A 21391-nucleotide genomic window follows, 5' to 3' on the forward strand; every position below is an offset into this window, starting at 1 on the left:
AGACTCCCTAAAACATAAACCCCTCCATTATTTCTACCCTAGATTTGTGTATGTACAGAAAATTGTCTGCAAGGCTGTGGTCTCTAAGATCACTTTCATATTTCTTGTCATACAACATAATTCTACTGTCCTGATATTTTATATCTCTAGCAACGCTGTCAACAACTATGACTTCAACAACCACTCCGACTTCCCCAATAACCACCACTTCATCTACTGGCACTAGCAGTATGTCAACTATCTGTAAGTACTGTAGAATAACATTGAAAAGTAACATTGTGTAGTGAGCCGAATGTGTACAAATTTTTATATATAAATCCACTATTAAATACACGGTAGTTGCGTATAAGAAACAAGGTCCAACCCTCAAATATACAATTCCTTTGGAAAAAGGACCTTGGCTGAATACATTTAAAACATAACTTTTTCTGATAATAATTGAAATCTATACCCACATACTGCTAAAATAAACGGTTAAAAAATGGAAAAGAAAATAGAAGTGGAAGGTTAGATAGACGTACAGCAGTTAGTTATACTCCTAGGGCACTTCATTAAGCAATTAAAAATTAATATAATAGCCTGGTATACCTAATAAGATGGTATAGTGTAATACCATTAAAGTGCTATTAAAAAAGTGTAGTGTGCTACAAAAAAAATGCATATGGATATGGTCTATCACATGCCCTCTGTGAAAGAAGAATGCCCCAACAAACCCAAGTCTCTAAGCCAGAAGGTCCTGCAAACAAAAGATATTATTAGCCTCCTGTCTTGTGACGTTAGGGAAAATCCATCTTGCTGTTAGTTTCGACCAGTGCTGCTACCCTATTGTCACCAGGAGCCAAAGTTGGGGTTTGGACTTTGGACTTCACAGAAGTAGACTTGGGGTTGCAGGAAGATTAGAGATCTAATAGCCACATGCCCAATAGGCCTCCAGGAAGGTTATCCCATATGGACATCACAGTGGATCATGAACACACAACGATTGTCACCTTCCTGTAAGTACTGTAGAATAACATTGAAAAGTAACATTGTGTAGTGAGCCGAGTGTGTACAAATTTTTATATATAAATCCACTATTAAATACACGGTAGTTGCGTATAAGAAACAAGGTCCAACCCTCAAATATACAATTCCTTTGGAAAATGGACCTTGGCTGAATACATTTAAAACATAACTTTTTCTGATAATAATTGAAATCTATACCCACATAGTGCTCAAATAAACGGTGAAAAAATGGAAAAGAAAATAGAAGTGGAAGGTTAGATAGACGTACAACAGTTAGTTATACTCCTAGGGCACTTTATTAAGCAATTAAAAATTAATATAATAGCCTGGTATACCTAATAAGATGGTATAGTGTAATACCATTAAAGTGCTATTAAAAAAGTGTAGTGTGCTACACAAAAAAATGCATATGGATATGGTCTATCACATGCCCTCTGTGAAAGAAGAATGGCCCCAACAAACCCAAGTCTCTAAGCTAGAAGGTCCTGCAAACAAAATATATTATTAGCCTCCTGTCTTGTGACGTTAGGGAAAATCCATCTTGCTGTTAGTTTCGACCAGTGCTGCTACCCTATTGTCACCAGGAGCCAAAGTTGGGGTTTGGACTTTGGACTTCACAGAAGTAGACTTGGGGTTGCAGGAAGATTAGAGATCTAATAGCCACATGCCCAATAGCCCTCCAGGAAGGTTATCCCATATGGACATCACAGTGGATCATGAACACACAATGGCATAATGAAAGAAATAAGGATACGTGTCATGTACTATAGACCTACAATTGGTTTTGTAAAAATTCTTCACATAATCCCAGCTAGAAGGTCTTAGCTACATTCTAACTATGGTATTATACATTTCATTTTTAGCGACTGCAATGAGTACTGTGCCCAATTCCACAACCACAGATCCCACATCATCTACAACACCATGTCCATGTACCTGTGGCGATCAAGTTTTGAATCTTTGTGTCCGCCCAATCTTCTGCACTCCGTGTTCAAGTGAGAAGCCTTCTACTTCTAATCATATTTCCCTGTTTTCCCTGTTTATCTTAGTTCTATCATTATGATCAATGATTGCCTTGTGCTTGAGTTTCTGCACTAAAATCCATTATATCTGACCAAATGTTGTACCATACATAAACTCATTCAGAGTCTCTGCCCTAGTCTTGTGCATGTATAACCAATTTATTTACAACTGTGGTCCACAAGATCACTTCCATATTTCCCTTGTCAGTGAATATGATCCTAATCTTCTGACATTATATGTCTATAGTAACATCGTCGACAACTATGACTCCCTCATCAACCACCCCGATGACCACCACTTCAACTACTGGCACTATGACAACTACTGGTAAGTATAAATAAATTAAGCATGTAGACAATAGTATAGCGTGGAGAATGGTTTTACATACAGTACAGACCAAAAGTTTGAACACACCTTCTTATTTAAAGAGTTTTCTTTATTTTATGACTATGAAGGCATCAAAACTATGAATTAACACATGTGGAATTATATACATAACAAACAAGTGTGAAACAACTGAAAATATGTCATATTCTAGGTTCTTCAAAGTAGCCACCTTTTGCTTTGATTACTGCTTTGCAGACTCTTGGCATTCTCTTGATGTGCTTCAAGAGGTAGTCCCTTGAAATGGTCTTCCAACAGTCTTGAAGGAGTTCCCAGAGATGCTTAGCACTTGTTGGCCCTTTTGCCTTCACTCTGCGGTCCAGCTCACCCCAAACCATCTCGATTGGGTTCAGGTCCGGTGACTGTGGAGGCCAGGTCATCTGGCGCAACACCCCATCACTCTCCTTCATGGTCAAATAGCCTTTACTTTCAAAGTTTTCCCAATTTTTCGGCTGACTGACTGACCTTGATTTCTTAAAGTAATGATGGCCACTCGTTTTTCTTTACTTAGCTGCTTTTTTCTTGCCATAATACAAATTCTAACAGTCTATTCAGTAGGACTATCAGCTGTGCATCCACCTGACTTCTCCTCAACGCAACTGATGGTCCCAACCCCATTTATAAGGCAAGAAATCCCACTTATTAAACCTGACGGGGCATACCTGTGAAGTGAAAAACATTTCAGGGGACTACCTCTTGAAGCTCATCAAGAGAATGCCAAGAGTGTGCAAAGCAGTAATTAAAGCAAAAGGTGGCTACTTTGAAGAACCTAGAATATGACATATTTTCAGTTGTTTCACATTTGTTTGTTATGTATATAATTCCACATGTGTTAATTCATAGTTTTGATGCCTTCAGTGTGAATCTACAATTTTCATAGTCCTGAGAATAAAGAAAACTCTTTGAATGAGAAGGTGTGTCCAAACTTTTGGCCTGTACTGTATGTTTGTTACCAGAATAACAAAGTCCTTGTCTAGTTCTTTTGTCCCTAATTTTATTCTTTGTAAAATTCAATACAACTGATAAAAGACTCCCTAAAACATAAACCCCTCCATTATTTCTACCCTAGATTTGTCTATGTACAGAAAATTGTCTGCAAGGCTGTGGTCTCTAAGATCACTTTCATATTTCTTGTCATACAACATAATTCTACTGTCTTGATATTTTATATCTCTAGCAATGCTGTCAACAACTATGACTTCAACAACCACTCCGACTTCCCCAATAACCACCACTTCATCTACTGGCACTAGCAGTATGTCAACTTCCTGTAAGTACTGTAGAATAACATTGAAAAAGTAACATTGTGTAGTGAGCCGAGTGTGTACAAATTTTTATATATAAATCCACTATTAAATACACGGTAGTTGCGTATAAGAAACAAGGTCCAACCCTCAAATATACAATTCCTTTGGAAAATGGACCTTGGCTGAATACATTTAAAACATAACTTTTTCTGATAATAATTGAAATTTATACCCACATAGTGCTCAAAATAAACGGTGAAAAAATGGAAAAGAAAATAGAAGTGGAAGGTTAGATAGACTAACAACAGTTAGTTATACTCCTAGGGCACTTCATTAAGCAATTAAAAATTAATATAATAGCCTGGTATACCTAATAAGATGGTATAGTGTAATACCATTAAAGTGCTATTAAAAAAGTGTAGTGTGCTACACAAAAAAATGCATATGGATATGGTCTATCACATACCCTCTGTGAAAGAAGAATGGCCCCAACAAACCCAAGTCTCTAAGCTAGAATGTCCTCCAAACAAAATATATTATTAGCCTCCTGTCTTGTGACGTTAGGGAAAATCCATCTTCCTGTTAGTTTCGACCAGTGCTGCTACCCTATTGTCACCAGGAGCCAAAGTTGGGGATTGGACTTTGGACTTCCCAGAAGTAGACTTGGGGTTGCAGGAAGGTTAGAGATCTAATAGCCACATGCCCAATAGGTCTCCAGGAAGGCTATCCCATATGGACATCACAGTGGATCATGAACACACAATGGCATAATGAAAGAAATTAGGATATGTTTCATGTACTATAGACCTACAATTGGTTTTGTAAAAATTCTTCACATAATCCCAGCTAGAAGGTCTTAGCTACATTCTAACTATGGTATTATACATTTCATTTTTAGCGACTGCAATGAGTACTGTGCCCAATTCCACAACCACAGATCCCACATCATCTACAACACCATGTCCATGTACCTGTGACGATCAAGTTTTGAATCTTTGTGTCCGCCCAATCTTCTGCACTCCGTGTTCAAGTGAGAAACCTTCTACTTCTAATTATATTTCCCTGTTTTCCCTGTTTATCTTAGTCCTATCATTATGATCAATGATCGCCTTGTGCTTGAGGCTCTGCACTAAAATCCAGTATATCTGACCAAATATTGTACCATACATAAACTCATCCAGAGTCTCTGCCCTAGTCTTGTGCATGTATAACCAATTTATTTACAACTGTGGTCCACAAGATCACTTCCATATTTCCCTTGTAAGTGAATATCATCCTAATCTTCTGACATTATATGTCTATAGTAACAACGTCGACAACTATGACTCCCTCATCAACCACCCCGATGACCACCACTTCAACTACTGGCACTATGACAACTACTGGTAAGTATAAATAAATTAAGCATGTAGACAATAGTATAGCGTGGAGAATGGTTGTACATATGTTTGTTACCAGAATAACAAAGTCCTTGTCTAGTTCTTTTGTCCCTAGTTTTATTCTTTGTAAAATTCAATACAACTGATAAAAGACTCCCTAAAACATAAACCCCTCCATTATTTCTACCCTAGATTTGTGTATGTACAGAAAATTGTCTGCAAGGCTGTGGTCTCTAAGATCACTTTCATATTTCTTGTCATACAACATAATTCTACTGTCCTGATATTTTATATCTCTAGCAACGCTGTCAACAACTATGACTTCAACAACCACTCCGACTTCCCCAATAACCACCACTTCATCTACTGGCACTAGCAGTATGTCAACTATCTGTAAGTACTGTAGAATAACATTGAAAAGTAACATTGTGTAGTGAGCCGAATGTGTACAAATTTTTATATATAAATCCACTATTAAATACACGGTAGTTGCGTATAAGAAACAAGGTCCAACCCTCAAATATACAATTCCTTTGGAAAAAGGACCTTGGCTGAATACATTTAAAACATAACTTTTTCTGATAATAATTGAAATCTATACCCACATACTGCTAAAATAAACGGTTAAAAAATGGAAAAGAAAATAGAAGTGGAAGGTTAGATAGACGTACAGCAGTTAGTTATACTCCTAGGGCACTTCATTAAGCAATTAAAAATTAATATAATAGCCTGGTATACCTAATAAGATGGTATAGTGTAATACCATTAAAGTGCTATTAAAAAAGTGTAGTGTGCTACAAAAAAAATGCATATGGATATGGTCTATCACATGCCCTCTGTGAAAGAAGAATGCCCCAACAAACCCAAGTCTCTAAGCCAGAAGGTCCTGCAAACAAAAGATATTATTAGCCTCCTGTCTTGTGACGTTAGGGAAAATCCATCTTGCTGTTAGTTTCGACCAGTGCTGCTACCCTATTGTCACCAGGAGCCAAAGTTGGGGTTTGGACTTTGGACTTCACAGAAGTAGACTTGGGGTTGCAGGAAGATTAGAGATCTAATAGCCACATGCCCAATAGGCCTCCAGGAAGGTTATCCCATATGGACATCACAGTGGATCATGAACACACAACGATTGTCACCTTCCTGTAAGTACTGTAGAATAACATTGAAAAGTAACATTGTGTAGTGAGCCGAGTGTGTACAAATTTTTATATATAAATCCACTATTAAATACACGGTAGTTGCGTATAAGAAACAAGGTCCAACCCTCAAATATACAATTCCTTTGGAAAATGGACCTTGGCTGAATACATTTAAAACATAACTTTTTCTGATAATAATTGAAATCTATACCCACATAGTGCTCAAATAAACGGTGAAAAAATGGAAAAGAAAATAGAAGTGGAAGGTTAGATAGACGTACAACAGTTAGTTATACTCCTAGGGCACTTTATTAAGCAATTAAAAATTAATATAATAGCCTGGTATACCTAATAAGATGGTATAGTGTAATACCATTAAAGTGCTATTAAAAAAGTGTAGTGTGCTACACAAAAAAATGCATATGGATATGGTCTATCACATGCCCTCTGTGAAAGAAGAATGGCCCCAACAAACCCAAGTCTCTAAGCTAGAAGGTCCTGCAAACAAAATATATTATTAGCCTCCTGTCTTGTGACGTTAGGGAAAATCCATCTTGCTGTTAGTTTCGACCAGTGCTGCTACCCTATTGTCACCAGGAGCCAAAGTTGGGGTTTGGACTTTGGACTTCACAGAAGTAGACTTGGGGTTGCAGGAAGATTAGAGATCTAATAGCCACATGCCCAATAGCCCTCCAGGAAGGTTATCCCATATGGACATCACAGTGGATCATGAACACACAATGGCATAATGAAAGAAATAAGGATACGTGTCATGTACTATAGACCTACAATTGGTTTTGTAAAAATTCTTCACATAATCCCAGCTAGAAGGTCTTAGCTACATTCTAACTATGGTATTATACATTTCATTTTTAGCGACTGCAATGAGTACTGTGCCCAATTCCACAACCACAGATCCCACATCATCTACAACACCATGTCCATGTACCTGTGGCGATCAAGTTTTGAATCTTTGTGTCCGCCCAATCTTCTGCACTCCGTGTTCAAGTGAGAAGCCTTCTACTTCTAATCATATTTCCCTGTTTTCCCTGTTTATCTTAGTTCTATCATTATGATCAATGATTGCCTTGTGCTTGAGTTTCTGCACTAAAATCCATTATATCTGACCAAATGTTGTACCATACATAAACTCATTCAGAGTCTCTGCCCTAGTCTTGTGCATGTATAACCAATTTATTTACAACTGTGGTCCACAAGATCACTTCCATATTTCCCTTGTCAGTGAATATGATCCTAATCTTCTGACATTATATGTCTATAGTAACATCGTCGACAACTATGACTCCCTCATCAACCACCCCGATGACCACCACTTCAACTACTGGCACTATGACAACTACTGGTAAGTATAAATAAATTAAGCATGTAGACAATAGTATAGCGTGGAGAATGGTTTTACATACAGTACAGACCAAAAGTTTGAACACACCTTCTTATTTAAAGAGTTTTCTTTATTTTATGACTATGAAGGCATCAAAACTATGAATTAACACATGTGGAATTATATACATAACAAACAAGTGTGAAACAACTGAAAATATGTCATATTCTAGGTTCTTCAAAGTAGCCACCTTTTGCTTTGATTACTGCTTTGCAGACTCTTGGCATTCTCTTGATGTGCTTCAAGAGGTAGTCCCTTGAAATGGTCTTCCAACAGTCTTGAAGGAGTTCCCAGAGATGCTTAGCACTTGTTGGCCCTTTTGCCTTCACTCTGCGGTCCAGCTCACCCCAAACCATCTCGATTGGGTTCAGGTCCGGTGACTGTGGAGGCCAGGTCATCTGGCGCAACACCCCATCACTCTCCTTCATGGTCAAATAGCCTTTACTTTCAAAGTTTTCCCAATTTTTCGGCTGACTGACTGACCTTGATTTCTTAAAGTAATGATGGCCACTCGTTTTTCTTTACTTAGCTGCTTTTTTCTTGCCATAATACAAATTCTAACAGTCTATTCAGTAGGACTATCAGCTGTGCATCCACCTGACTTCTCCTCAACGCAACTGATGGTCCCAACCCCATTTATAAGGCAAGAAATCCCACTTATTAAACCTGACGGGGCATACCTGTGAAGTGAAAAACATTTCAGGGGACTACCTCTTGAAGCTCATCAAGAGAATGCCAAGAGTGTGCAAAGCAGTAATTAAAGCAAAAGGTGGCTACTTTGAAGAACCTAGAATATGACATACACTGCGTGCAGAATTATTAGGCAAATGAGTATTTTGACCACATCATCCTCTTTATGCATGTTGTCTTACTCCAAGCTGTATAGGCTCGAAAGCCTACTACCAATTAAGCATATTAGGTGATGTGCATCTCTGTAATGAGAAGGGGTGTGGTCTAATGACATCAACACCCTATATTAGGTGTGCATAATTATTAGGCAACTTCCTTTCCTTTGGCAAAATGGGTCAAAAGACGGACTTGACAGGCTCAGAAAAGTCAAAAATAGTGAGATATCTTGCAGAGGGATGCAGCACTCTTAAAATTGCAAAGCTTCTGAAGCGTGATCATCGAACAATCAAGCGTTTCATTCAAAATAGTCAACAGGGTCGCAAGAAGCGTGTGGAAAAACCAAGGCGCAAATTAACTGCCCATGAACTGAGAAAAGTCAAGCGTGCAGCTGCCAAGATGCCACTTGCCACCAGTTTGGCCATATTTCAGAGCTGCAACATCACTGGAGTGCCCAAAAGCACAAGGTGTGCAATACTCAGAGACATGGCCAAGGTAAGAAAGGCTGAAAGACGACCACCACTGAACAAGACACACAAGCTGAAACGTCAAGACTGGGCCAAGAAATATCTCAAGACTGATTTTTATAAGGTTTTATGGACTGATGAAATGAGAGTGAGTCTTGATGGGCCAGATGGATGGGCCCGTGGCTGGATTGGTAAAGGGCAGAGAGCTCCAGTCCGACTCAGACGCCAGCAAGGTGGAGGTGGAGTACTGGTTTGGGCTGGTATCATCAAAGATGAGCTTGTGGGGCCTTTTCGGGTTGAGGATGGAGTCAAGCTCAACTCCCAGTCCTACTGCCAGTTTCTGGAAGACACCTTCTTCAAGCAGTGGTACAGGAAGAAGTCTGCATCCTTCAAGAAAAACATGATTTTCATGCAGGACAATGCTCCATCACACGCGTCCAAGTACTCCACAGCGTGGCTGGCAAGAAAGGGTATAAAAGAAGAAAATCTAATGACATGGCCTCCTTGTTCACCTGATCTGAACCCCATTGAGAACCTGTGGTCCATCATCAAATGTGAGATTTACAAGGAGGGAAAACAGTACACCTCTCTGAACAGTGTCTGGGAGGCTGTGGTTGCTGCTGCACGCAATGTTGATGGTGAACAGATCAAAACACTGACAGAATCCATGGATGGCAGGCTTTTGAGTGTCCTTGCAAAGAAAGGTGGCTATATTGGTCACTGATTTGTTTTTGTTTTGTTTTTGAATGTCAGAAATGTATATTTGTGAATGTTGAGATGTTATATTGGTTTCACTGGTAAAAATAAATAATTGAAATGGGTATATATTTGTTTTTTGTTAAGTTGCCTAATAATTATGCACAGTAATAGTCACCTGCACACACAGATATCCCCCTAAAATAGCTAAAACTAAAAACAAACTAAAAACTACTTCCAAAAATATTCAGCTTTGATATTAATGAGTTTTTTGGGTTCATTGAGAACATGGTTGTTGTTCAATAATAAAATTAATCCTCAAAAATACAACTTGCCTAATAATTCTGCACTCCCTGTATTTTCAGTTGTTTCACATTTGTTTGTTATGTATATAATTCCACATGTGTTAATTCATAGTTTTGATGCCTTCAGTGTGAATCTACAATTTTCATAGTCCTGAGAATAAAGAAAACTCTTTGAATGAGAAGGTGTGTCCAAACTTTTGGCCTGTACTGTATGTTTGTTACCAGAATAACAAAGTCCTTGTCTAGTTCTTTTGTCCCTAATTTTATTCTTTGTAAAATTCAATACAACTGATAAAAGACTCCCTAAAACATAAACCCCTCCATTATTTCTACCCTAGATTTGTCTATGTACAGAAAATTGTCTGCAAGGCTGTGGTCTCTAAGATCACTTTCATATTTCTTGTCATACAACATAATTCTACTGTCTTGATATTTTATATCTCTAGCAATGCTGTCAACAACTATGACTTCAACAACCACTCCGACTTCCCCAATAACCACCACTTCATCTACTGGCACTAGCAGTATGTCAACTTCCTGTAAGTACTGTAGAATAACATTGAAAAAGTAACATTGTGTAGTGAGCCGAGTGTGTACAAATTTTTATATATAAATCCACTATTAAATACACGGTAGTTGCGTATAAGAAACAAGGTCCAACCCTCAAATATACAATTCCTTTGGAAAATGGACCTTGGCTGAATACATTTAAAACATAACTTTTTCTGATAATAATTGAAATTTATACCCACATAGTGCTCAAAATAAACGGTGAAAAAATGGAAAAGAAAATAGAAGTGGAAGGTTAGATAGACTAACAACAGTTAGTTATACTCCTAGGGCACTTCATTAAGCAATTAAAAATTAATATAATAGCCTGGTATACCTAATAAGATGGTATAGTGTAATACCATTAAAGTGCTATTAAAAAAGTGTAGTGTGCTACACAAAAAAATGCATATGGATATGGTCTATCACATACCCTCTGTGAAAGAAGAATGGCCCCAACAAACCCAAGTCTCTAAGCTAGAATGTCCTCCAAACAAAATATATTATTAGCCTCCTGTCTTGTGACGTTAGGGAAAATCCATCTTCCTGTTAGTTTCGACCAGTGCTGCTACCCTATTGTCACCAGGAGCCAAAGTTGGGGATTGGACTTTGGACTTCCCAGAAGTAGACTTGGGGTTGCAGGAAGGTTAGAGATCTAATAGCCACATGCCCAATAGGTCTCCAGGAAGGCTATCCCATATGGACATCACAGTGGATCATGAACACACAATGGCATAATGAAAGAAATTAGGATATGTTTCATGTACTATAGACCTACAATTGGTTTTGTAAAAATTCTTCACATAATCCCAGCTAGAAGGTCTTAGCTACATTCTAACTATGGTATTATACATTTCATTTTTAGCGACTGCAATGAGTACTGTGCCCACTTCCACAACCACAGATCCCACATCATCTACTACCCCATGTCCATGTACCTGTGGCGATCAAGTTTTGAATCTTTGTTTCCGCCCAATCTTCTGCACTCCGTGTTCAAGTGAGAAACCTTCTATTTCTAATTATATTTCCCTGTTTTACCTGTTTATCTTAGTCCTATCATTATGATTAATGATCTCCTTGTGCTTGGGGCTCTGCACTAAAATCCAGTATATCTGACCAAATGTTGTACCATACATAATCTCATCCAAAGTCTCTGCCCTAGTCTTGTGCATGTATAACCAATTTATTTACAGCTGTGGTCCACAAGATCACTTCCATATTTCTCTTGTAAGTGAATATGACCCGAATATTCTGACATTGTACGGTATGTCTATAGTAACATCGTCGACAACTAAGACTTTCTCAACAACCACCCCGATGACCACAACTTCAACTACTGGCAATATGACAACTACTGGTAAGTAGAAATACTTTAAGTATGTAGACAATAGTATAGCATGGAGAATGGTTGTACATATGTTTGTTACCAGAATAAAAGAGTCCATGTCTTAAAGCTTGTGCCGGATAAAAAAACGGATGAACTTGTTCTGCGGGCGCTGCCAAGGGTACCATATAGATGAAGCGTGTAGTTAAAATGGCTTTATTAAGTCCATGTCTTGTTCTTTTGTCCCTAGTTTTATTCTTTGTAAAATCCAATACTACTGATAAAAGACTCCCTAAAACATAAACCCCTCCATTATTTCTACCTTAGAGTCGTGTATGTACAGAAAAATGTCTGCAAGGCTGTGGTCTCCAAGATCACTTTCATATTTCTTGTCGTTAAACATAATCCTACTGTCGTGATATTTTATATCTCTAGCAACGCTGTCAAAAACTATGATTTCAACAACCACTCCAACTTCCCCAATAACCACCACTTCATCTACTGGCACTAGCAGTATGTCAACTTCCTGTCTGTAGAATAACATTGAAAAGTAACATTGTGTAGTGAACCGAGTGGCTCTTACTGAGGCTTGCTCTACTAAGTGGGCTTCTTATTAAGTGGAGTTAAAAAAAAGGAGTTCTAGTGCTGAGTGTGATTTTGTGGGAGTGTGGTTTGAAGCAGAGATCCTTGAAAGTTACGTTTTTGCATTTTAGTACTGCCATTTAAAACTATTTTTTTCTCTGCTGGGTGTTGCCATTTAAACCCATTTATTTTTTCTGCTTGATTAAGGGGAGTGGCCTGGGCAACCAGGTTCTATAAATTGAACCACAGAACTCTCCCTGGGCTTGCTCTTCCTGAGGCTTGCTCTTCCTGAGGCTTGCTCTACTAAGTGGGCTTCTTATTAAGTGGAGTTTAAGAAAATGAGTTGGAAACTAAGGTTGGATATAATTTCCTTGTGTGTTGTTGGCTTAATTCTAGGTAGTCCTTCAACTACAGCAGACAGGGTCTAATTCTAAATCATATTTACTGTTTTACTTTTTTACTGTTGTAATCCCCATTTAGTATGTGTTGCACAATTGACAACGCAGTCCAGTTCACATCTTGCATGATGTATGCAGTCCTGAAACTGCCGTTCGAGGGTGTATATCTTTGTTCAAGATGTGAGCAAATTACCTGTTTGGAATCGCAAATCGAGTCTCTAAACGGGCAAGTTGCAACACTGAGAGGCATTGACAATTTGCAAAATAGTTTGCTTCTCACCGAGCAAGCACTCTTTGGGGTAGATGAGGGGGAGGGTGACAGAGAGGAGGCTGAGGAAAGTGAGGTAGCTTGCTGGGTAACAGTTAGAAAGTGGGGAAGAGGGAAGAGTGCCAGGGAGGCTAGCCCTGATCTGACACACCCCAACAAGTTTGCAGGTTTGGCAGATGAGGGGGATGTCAGTCCAGGGACGGCACTGCTGCAGCCGGACACTTCCTCTGCCAGTCAAGGGAATGTCAGCTCCAGTAAGCAGGGAACCAGGAGAGCAGGGCAGGCCAGACAGGTGCTGGTAGTGGGAGACTCCATTATTAGGGGAACAGATAGGGAAATCTGTCACAAAGACCGTGATCGCCGAACAGTGTGCTGTCTTCCTGGCGCTAGAGTTCGACACATCGCGGGTCGGGTTGACAGATTACTGAAAGGGGCTGGAGAAGATCCAGCGGTCATGGTCCATATCGGAACCAATGACAAAGTTAGAGGTAGGTGGAGAGTCCTTAAGAATGATTTCAGGGATTTAGATCAAAAGCTTAGGGCAAGGACCTCAAAGGTAGTATTTTCCGAAATACTGTCTGTACCACGAGCCACACAAGAAAGGCAGCGGGAGATTAGGGAGATTAACAAGTGGCTCAATAACTGGTGTAGGAAGGAGGGGTTTGGGTTCCTGGAGAACTGGGCCGACTTTACAATCGGCTACAGGCTCTATTGTAGGGACGGGCTGCACCTCAATGGGGAAGGGGCAGCTGTGCTGGGGAGAAAGATCCCACATCATCTACAACACCATGTCCATGTACCTGTGGCGATTAAGTTTTGAATCTTTGTGTCCTCCCAATCTTCTGCACTCCGTGTTCAAGTAAGAAACCTTCTATTTCTAATCATATTTCTATGTTTTCCCTGTTTATCTTAGTCCTATCATTAAGATCAATGATCTCCTTGTGCTTGAGGATCTGCACTAAAATCCAGTACATCTGACCAAATGTTGTACCATACATAAATTCATCCAAAGTCTCTGCCCTAGTCTTGTGCATGTATAACCAATTTATTTACAGCTATGGTCCACAAGATCACTTCCATATTTCTCTTGTAAGTGAATATGACCCTAATATTCTGACATTGTATGTCTATAGTAACATCGTCGACAACTATGACTCCCTCAACAACCACCCCGATGACCACCACTTCAACTACTGGCACTATGACAACTACTGGTAAGTAGAACTACATTAAGCATGTAGACAATAGTATGGCATGGAGAATGGTTTTACCTATGTTTGTTACCAGAATAGCCAAATCCTTGTCTTGTTCTTTTGTCCCTAGTTTTATTCTTTGCAAAATCCAATACAACTGATAAAACACTCCCTGATACATAAACCCCTCCATCATTTCTACCCTAGAGTTGTGTATGTGTAGAAAAATGTCTGCAAGGCTGTGGTCTCTAAGATCACTTTCATATTTCTTGTCATTAAACATAATTCTACTGTCCTGATATTTTATATCTCTAGCTACGCTGTCAACAACTATGACTTCAACAACCACTCCGACTTCCCCAATAACCACCACTTCATCTACTGGCACTAGCAGTATGTCAACTTCCTGTAAGTAGAATAACATTGGAAAGTAACATTGTGTAGTGAGCCGAGTGTGTACAAATTTTTCTATATAAATCCACTATAAATACACGGTAGATGCGTATAAGAAAAAAGGTCCAACCCTCAAATATACAACAATTCCTTTGGAAAAAAAGACCTTGGCTGAATACATTTAAAACATAACTTTTACTGATAATAATTAAAATCTAAACCCACAAAGTGCTAAAAAGAACGGTGAAAAAATGGATAAAAAAATAATATTATTATTAGAAGATAAATATATATATACCAGTAGACAGTAGCCAGTGTAAATTGGAATAGTCTTACCAGTTCTATGAAGGTATACTCGGGTAAGTGGCTACCTTTAAACCATCCTAAATAGACAGGTGGCAGCGTCTGTATACTGCTGCAACTTTTCTGGGGACCAAAAACAAAATAGCCCTACATAAATGCCGTTACATTGGTTGGGATAGTGGCTATGCAGTCCCTACTTAGCAGTAATCGGAGCACCCGCCCCAATAGGGACGACCCTGTCAGGAACCTTTCCCTTAAACAGGGCCTATTCCCTAAACATATCCCTCTCTCTCATGTCCCAACATGACATGTTTCGTCCCACCCCAGGACTCATCAGGGGATTAGTTTACACAGGAGGGTAAACTGCAAGTTAAATAAAAAATGGAACCGAAAATAAGTCCTACTATCCAAGTACAAAAACCCTTAAATCACATGTCTCTACATATGTAAGTGTAAATGACCGGTATAAGGATCAGAAGCGTCCAACTGTATAGATCACTCCTCAAAATGAAAGGCTTTGAAAACGACAGTGGTCGATACCTGCATGGGCTAGGGGAAGTGTCACCCTAAGCCTCCATTTCTCTGCCATAAGTCAAGGACATGCTGCCTCCTCTCCTATTTAAACCCCCCGGCTAATGCGCTAGTGGCTAAGCTCCTTCCTTCCAGCCCTAGATAACTAATTGCATGGCGCCTCCGTAGCACGCCTCCTGGACACGCCCCATCGTTATGTGACTGCTCCTTTGGATCACGTGTACTCCCCTTGCATCTGCTTCCGGCGCGCCGGCTGGGTTTGCGCTCCATTTGCGTTCCAGCCAACGCGCTGGAAGCAGATGCAAGGGGAGTACACGTCATCCAAAGGAGCAGTCACATAGCGATGGGGCGTGTCCGGGAGGCGTGCTACGGAGGAGCCGCGCGATTAGTTATCTAGCTACATAATCGCATACGCAGCTGCACACTAAAAGCCACAGTCAATATACTAGTGGCACGTATACTACTATGGCAAAATTGGCAACAACCGGATTTAAGCTGGTACCTCTAACCAACATCTGAACAGGGGCTAATGATAATAACAATAAGTCCATGCTAATAATCACTGCCCAAATATCTCTGAATGATCAAAAGGAAACAAATAATAAAAAATTAAGCAACATCCAAATCCCTACACATGACATAGTCAACAAAGAATAAGGCCAAAATCGATGCTTTAAATTTGAATAGACATGGAAGGTTAGATAGACATACAACATGTAGTTATACTCCTAGGGCACTTCATTAAGCAATTAAAAAATCAATATAATCTTTTCCATTTTTACCATTTATTTGAGCACTATGTGGGTTTAGATGGGATTAGATTTTAATTTTTATCAGTAAAAGTTATGTTTTAAATGTATTCAGCCAAGGTCCTTTTTTCAAAGGAATTGTTACAAATTTTTATATGCAAAGCAGGGAAAGGGAGGTCATTTGATTTGTAATATTTTTATGAACATTAAAAAATTTTGTCCTCCTAGAGGACTTGAACATGTGGCATTCTGATCACTTGCTCAATAAACTGCAGTAGAATTCTATTACAGTCTATGTAATGAAGTCTGAAATATACAGCTGGAACCCTTTACATAAGTATATGATGATTCACACACCTCTCATGCCCCACTGACATACTATTACAAAGGGTTTATATTAGTGATTATTGAACACCAAAGTATTCGGGTGTTCGGCCCGAAAACATTACTATATTCGTGTGCTCGGCCGAGCACCCGAGTATAATGGGAGACAACCAGGCACCCCCTGCTCAGAAGAGAAGATTGTGTCTGGTTCATAAAAAAGCGTTAGAAATTGATGGAAACCCCATCAAAATGGTTTGGAAACAGAATTAAGAGGATAGCTGGATGCGTCTTATGACTCCTATTATGTATGACATACAATAGACAACCACACAAAAGCTATATGCCAAAAGCCAGGTATGTACAAGCCAACAATCTATCCATGAGACAGATAACAGTCACCATACCTTACAATGGCAGCGTTGTGCACTATGAGATATTTCAAACCAGCTCTCATCTGACTGAGAACCAGTAAATCTCAAAATTATTTTGCATCTGTTGGATGGCTTGGGTGAACCTGCAAACCTAGATCAATATCAATAGGGTGACAAAAAGTTTTCTGATTGTCCTAACATAATATTCAATAACCTTTCTATATAGTTTTGTCATGTAAAAACTAATTTGCATAAACATGGGTATATGGGAAAGACATGCAAATGAGGAGAATCTGCCTTGTTTTTCAGCTGTCAAAAGACTATGAAAACCAATAGATGGTGCTATTGAGTTATAAACAGCGCCCTCTATTGGTTTCTCAGTCTTATGACAAGTCTAATATTGACAATAGAAGGCGCTGATCATAACTCAATAGTGCCATCTATTGGTTTCATAGTAATTTTGACAAGAATATTAGACTGAGACTTATGACAAGCTTATTAGTGTAACCTTTTGCATGGAAAATTTGCGATAAAAATTTGCGATTAGAATATTTGCGATCTACCCTAGGATGATATCTGACACTTGGAAAGGTAGGTAATAACTAAGTGATAAAATCTAACGCTGGGAAAGCTAGGTAATAACTCAGTGATAAAATCTGACACTGGGAAAGCTGGGTAATAACTCGCGATCTACACTGAGTTATTACCCAGGTTTTCCAGTGTCAGATATTATCACTGACTTACTACATAATTATTACATAATATTCGCTATATTGCTATATATTAGTTTTTTAGAATATTACGAATATTTTTAAAAACTAATATAGAGAAATATAGCGAATATGATATCAGCGAATAGTCTTGTCATAACACTATGCAACTAATAGAGGGCACTGTTCATGAGTCATGATTCATCTGGAAGACGTTCTTCTCTACCTCTTGTATGATGTTCTTTGTTTTGGTTTCACTTTCTCATCTCCTTTCCTTCTGCCAGGTGTCACTTATTTCGACTAATCGTCTTCCTTTATAATCCCTCCCATACTGCCTCACTTTGCAGTTTATAATACTTCCTGGATGAGGTGTTCACTGCTGGAGGCTGCTTATGCTGTTTGTTCAGATAAGTCATTTATTTTATTGTGTTTCCTTGCTGGCTTGATTCTAGGTGACCCTGACTCCGTCCGTATTAAGTGCAGGGAGCCAGTGGTCGTGTCCCGTCACTATTATAGGGTTTTCAGGTGTCACACAGTATTAGGTACGCGGGCATGCAATCATCTACCATACAGACCCTTGCATGTGCATAGCAGTCAGGGAGAGCTCTTAGGGTTTTATAGGGCTCACCTAGCTCCTTAGTTTGGGATCAAGCCAGTCGCTCGTTTATTTATATGTTCCAGCTATCTGCTAACTTCATCCGTGACATTATAAACCGCCATAACCGTCTTAAGCATGGATCCGGTTTCAGCCTTGATTGACCGCATGCAAGGTCTTTCGCTGGAGGTAGCAGATCTCTGTAAAACTTTGTTTCAGTTTCAGGTGACCGCTTCTGCTGGCATTCATGGAGTTTGTTCCGAGCCAAAGATCTCGTTCCCGGAAACGTTCTCCGGGGGTAGTGAGAATTTTGTTCGCTTTAGAGAGGCTTGCAAACTCCATTTTTGCCTACTTCCCCATTCCTCTGGTGATGAGGAGCAGAGGGTGGGGATCATAATCTCGCTGCTCAGGGATAACGCTCAGCATTTGGCCTTTTCGCTGCCAATGGGGGCATGGCCCCTCCAATCGGTGGATGAATTTTTTGTTGCCCTGGGGCAGATATATGATGACCCGGATCGTATTGCTCTGGCTGAATCTAAACTGCGTCTTTTATGCCAGGGTAAACAGTCCACAGAGATATATTGTTCTGAATTTCGGAGATGGGCAGCTGATACTGTTTGGAATGATGCTGCACTCCGAAGTCAATTTTGCCATGGTCTTTCGGAAAGATTGAAAGATGCATTCGCTTTTCATGAGAGACCAGCGTCATTAGAGTCAGCCATGTCTCTAGCTGTTCGTATTGACAGGCGTCTTAGAGAGAGAGAGGAGACTACTCTTTCCTGCATATTCAGCCCAAGGACAGTGGGGCTGTCTCATTCAGTGCACAGGGGTCTCAGTCTGTCTCAATCCTCTCTGAGGAGGAGGCCATGCAGCTGGGTTTGCTTGCCTCTGATAGTAGAGGATTCAGCTCTCAGTGGAGGGTTTGTTTCTGTTGTGGGGGTATAAATCATTTGGCTAATGTTTGCCCCTCTAAGAGATTCGTGGCGTTTCTGAGGGTAATAAAAACAAAACAAAAAAACCCTCTAAAAACTTTCCATTTTCTACTATTGGCAAGGTTGATGCGGAAATTGAAGGTTTGCCGTTTGCTTGTAGTTCCCGTTTTCTCCTACCTGCCAGGGTGGCGCTAGACAGCAAGAACATTGTTTGTGAGTTTTTGTAGATAGTGGAGCAGCTGTCAATCTTATTGATAATCAATTTGCAACAACGCATGGTTTCCAGGTATGCACTTTGGAAAAGGATATACCTGTTTTTGCTATCGATTCCGCTCCACTTTCTCAAAAATCGTTAAAGGGCATAGTTCACAATATCCGTTTGACTGTGGGTGACGCTCATGTTGAGGATATGTCATGTTTCATCTTAAGCAGATTACTTACTCCTCTAGTGTTGGGGCTACCCTGGCTCACTAAACATAACCCCACCATTGATTGGCAAGCAAGGCAAATAAATGGTTGGAGTGAGTTTTGCAGAGAGAATTGCCTCACGGCGTCTCTTTCAGAGGTTTCTACCAAGACTGTGCCATCTTTTCTCTCTGAATTTTCTGATGTGTTTTCCGAGAGTGGTGTCGAGGAGATGCCCCCTCACCGGGAGTACGACTGCCCCATTAACCTCATCCCAGGCGCCAAGCTGCCAAAATCACGACTATACAATCTCTCTCAACCTGAAAGAGTCGCTATGCGTACTTATATCTCTGAGAGACTGAGAAAGGGACACATCCGACCCTCGAAGTCACCTGCTGCCGCTGGTTTTTTTTTTGTTAAGAAAAAAGATGCTTCTTTAAGACCTTGTCTGGATTTCAGGGAGCTGAACCGTATCACGATTCGTGACCCATATCCGCTTCCTCTGATCCCGGACCTGTTTAACCAGATTGTTGGGGCTAAAGTTTTTTCTAAGTTGGATTTAAGAGGGGCATACAACCTAGTCAGGGTCAGGGAAGGAGACGAATGGAAGACGGCCTTCAATACCCCTGAGGGTCATTTCGAGAATTTGGTTATGCCCTTTGGTTTGATGAATGCTCCGGCCGTCTTCCAACATTTTGTGAACAGCATTTTTTATCATTTAATGGGGAAATTTGTACTGGTGTATCTAGATGACATTTTGATTTTTTCTCCTGATTTCAAGACTCATCGGGACCACCTATGTCAGGTCTTGCTGATTCTGCGGGAGAATAAATTGTACGCTAAACTGGAAAAATGTGTGTTTGCGGTTCCGGAGATTCAATTTCTTGGTTTTCTTCTCTCCGCTTCTGGTTTTCAGATGGACCCCGAGAAGGTCAGCGCTGTGCTTGATTAAGAGCTTCCTGAGAATCAGAAGGCGCTGATGCGGTTTTTGGGTTTTGCCAATTATTACAGAAAGTTCATTTTGAATTATTCCTCTGTTGCTAAGCCACTCACTGATATGACTAAATAGGGGGTCGATTTTTCCCCGTGGTTGGTAGATGCGCTTAAAGCCTTTTCTAGTATTAAAGAGAGTTTTGCTTCCGCTCCCATTTTGGTACAACCTGATGTCTCTCTACCTTTTGTTGTTGAGAAGGATGCTTCTGAGGTGGGTGTGGGTGCGGTCTTATCTCAGGGTCCCTCTCCTGCCAAATGGCAACCGTGTGCCTTTCTCTCAAGGAAACTATCCTCTGCAGAGAGAAATTACGATGTGGGAGATAGGGAGTTGTTGGCCATCAAATTAGCTTTTGAGGAATGGCGCCATTGGTTAGAGGGAGCCAGACACCCTAATACTGTGTTTACCGACCATAAGAATCTGGCCTACTTGGAATCGGTTAAGCGTCTGAACCCGAGACAGGCCAGATGGTCTTTGTTCTTTTCTAGGTTTAATTTTGTTGTTACGTTCCGCCCTGGGGTTAAAAATGTGAAGGCGGATGCCCTGTCACGTGGTTTTCCGGGAGGGGGGAACTTTGAAGACCCGGGTCCCATTTTGGCTGAAGGGGTGGCCGTCTCTGCTCTTTATCCTGATTTGGAGGCAGAGGTTCAGGCAGCCCAGGCAGAGGCTCCTGATCTTTGTCCTCCTTGGAGGTTGTTTGTGCCTCTCGCTTTACGAAAGAAGGTTTTTAAGGAGCACCACAATACTGTCCTTGCTGGGCACCCGGGGAGTAGAGTCACAGTGGATCTCATTGCTCGGAGATTCTGGTGGCCGGCTCATCGTAAGACGGTTGAGGGTTTTGTGGCAGCCTGCGAGACCTGCGCTCGTGCCAAGGTCC

General features: G+C 40.2%; 1 protein-coding gene across 1 annotated transcript in view; it reads left to right on the forward strand.

Moving 5' to 3' along the window:
- The first annotated feature begins 4980 nt into the window (after positions 1–4980).
- The window catches only part of LOC120978185 (uncharacterized protein PB18E9.04c-like), a 42579-nt gene continuing 26168 nt past the window's right edge, over positions 4981–21391 (forward strand). Inside the window, exons 1-9 of the mRNA XM_040406407.1 lie at positions 4981–5044; positions 5339–5431; positions 7057–7188; positions 7463–7543; positions 10343–10435; positions 11311–11442; positions 12205–12282; positions 14151–14231; positions 14526–14618. Of these exons, the coding sequence (XP_040262341.1) occupies positions 4981–5044; positions 5339–5431; positions 7057–7188; positions 7463–7543; positions 10343–10435; positions 11311–11442; positions 12205–12282; positions 14151–14231; positions 14526–14618 (847 nt within the window). The remainder of the gene's footprint in view (positions 5045–5338; positions 5432–7056; positions 7189–7462; positions 7544–10342; positions 10436–11310; positions 11443–12204; positions 12283–14150; positions 14232–14525; positions 14619–21391) is intronic.

Source organism: Bufo bufo, chromosome 8, assembly GCF_905171765.1.
Source record: "Bufo bufo chromosome 8, aBufBuf1.1, whole genome shotgun sequence".
Taxonomy (NCBI): domain Eukaryota; kingdom Metazoa; phylum Chordata; class Amphibia; order Anura; family Bufonidae; genus Bufo; species Bufo bufo.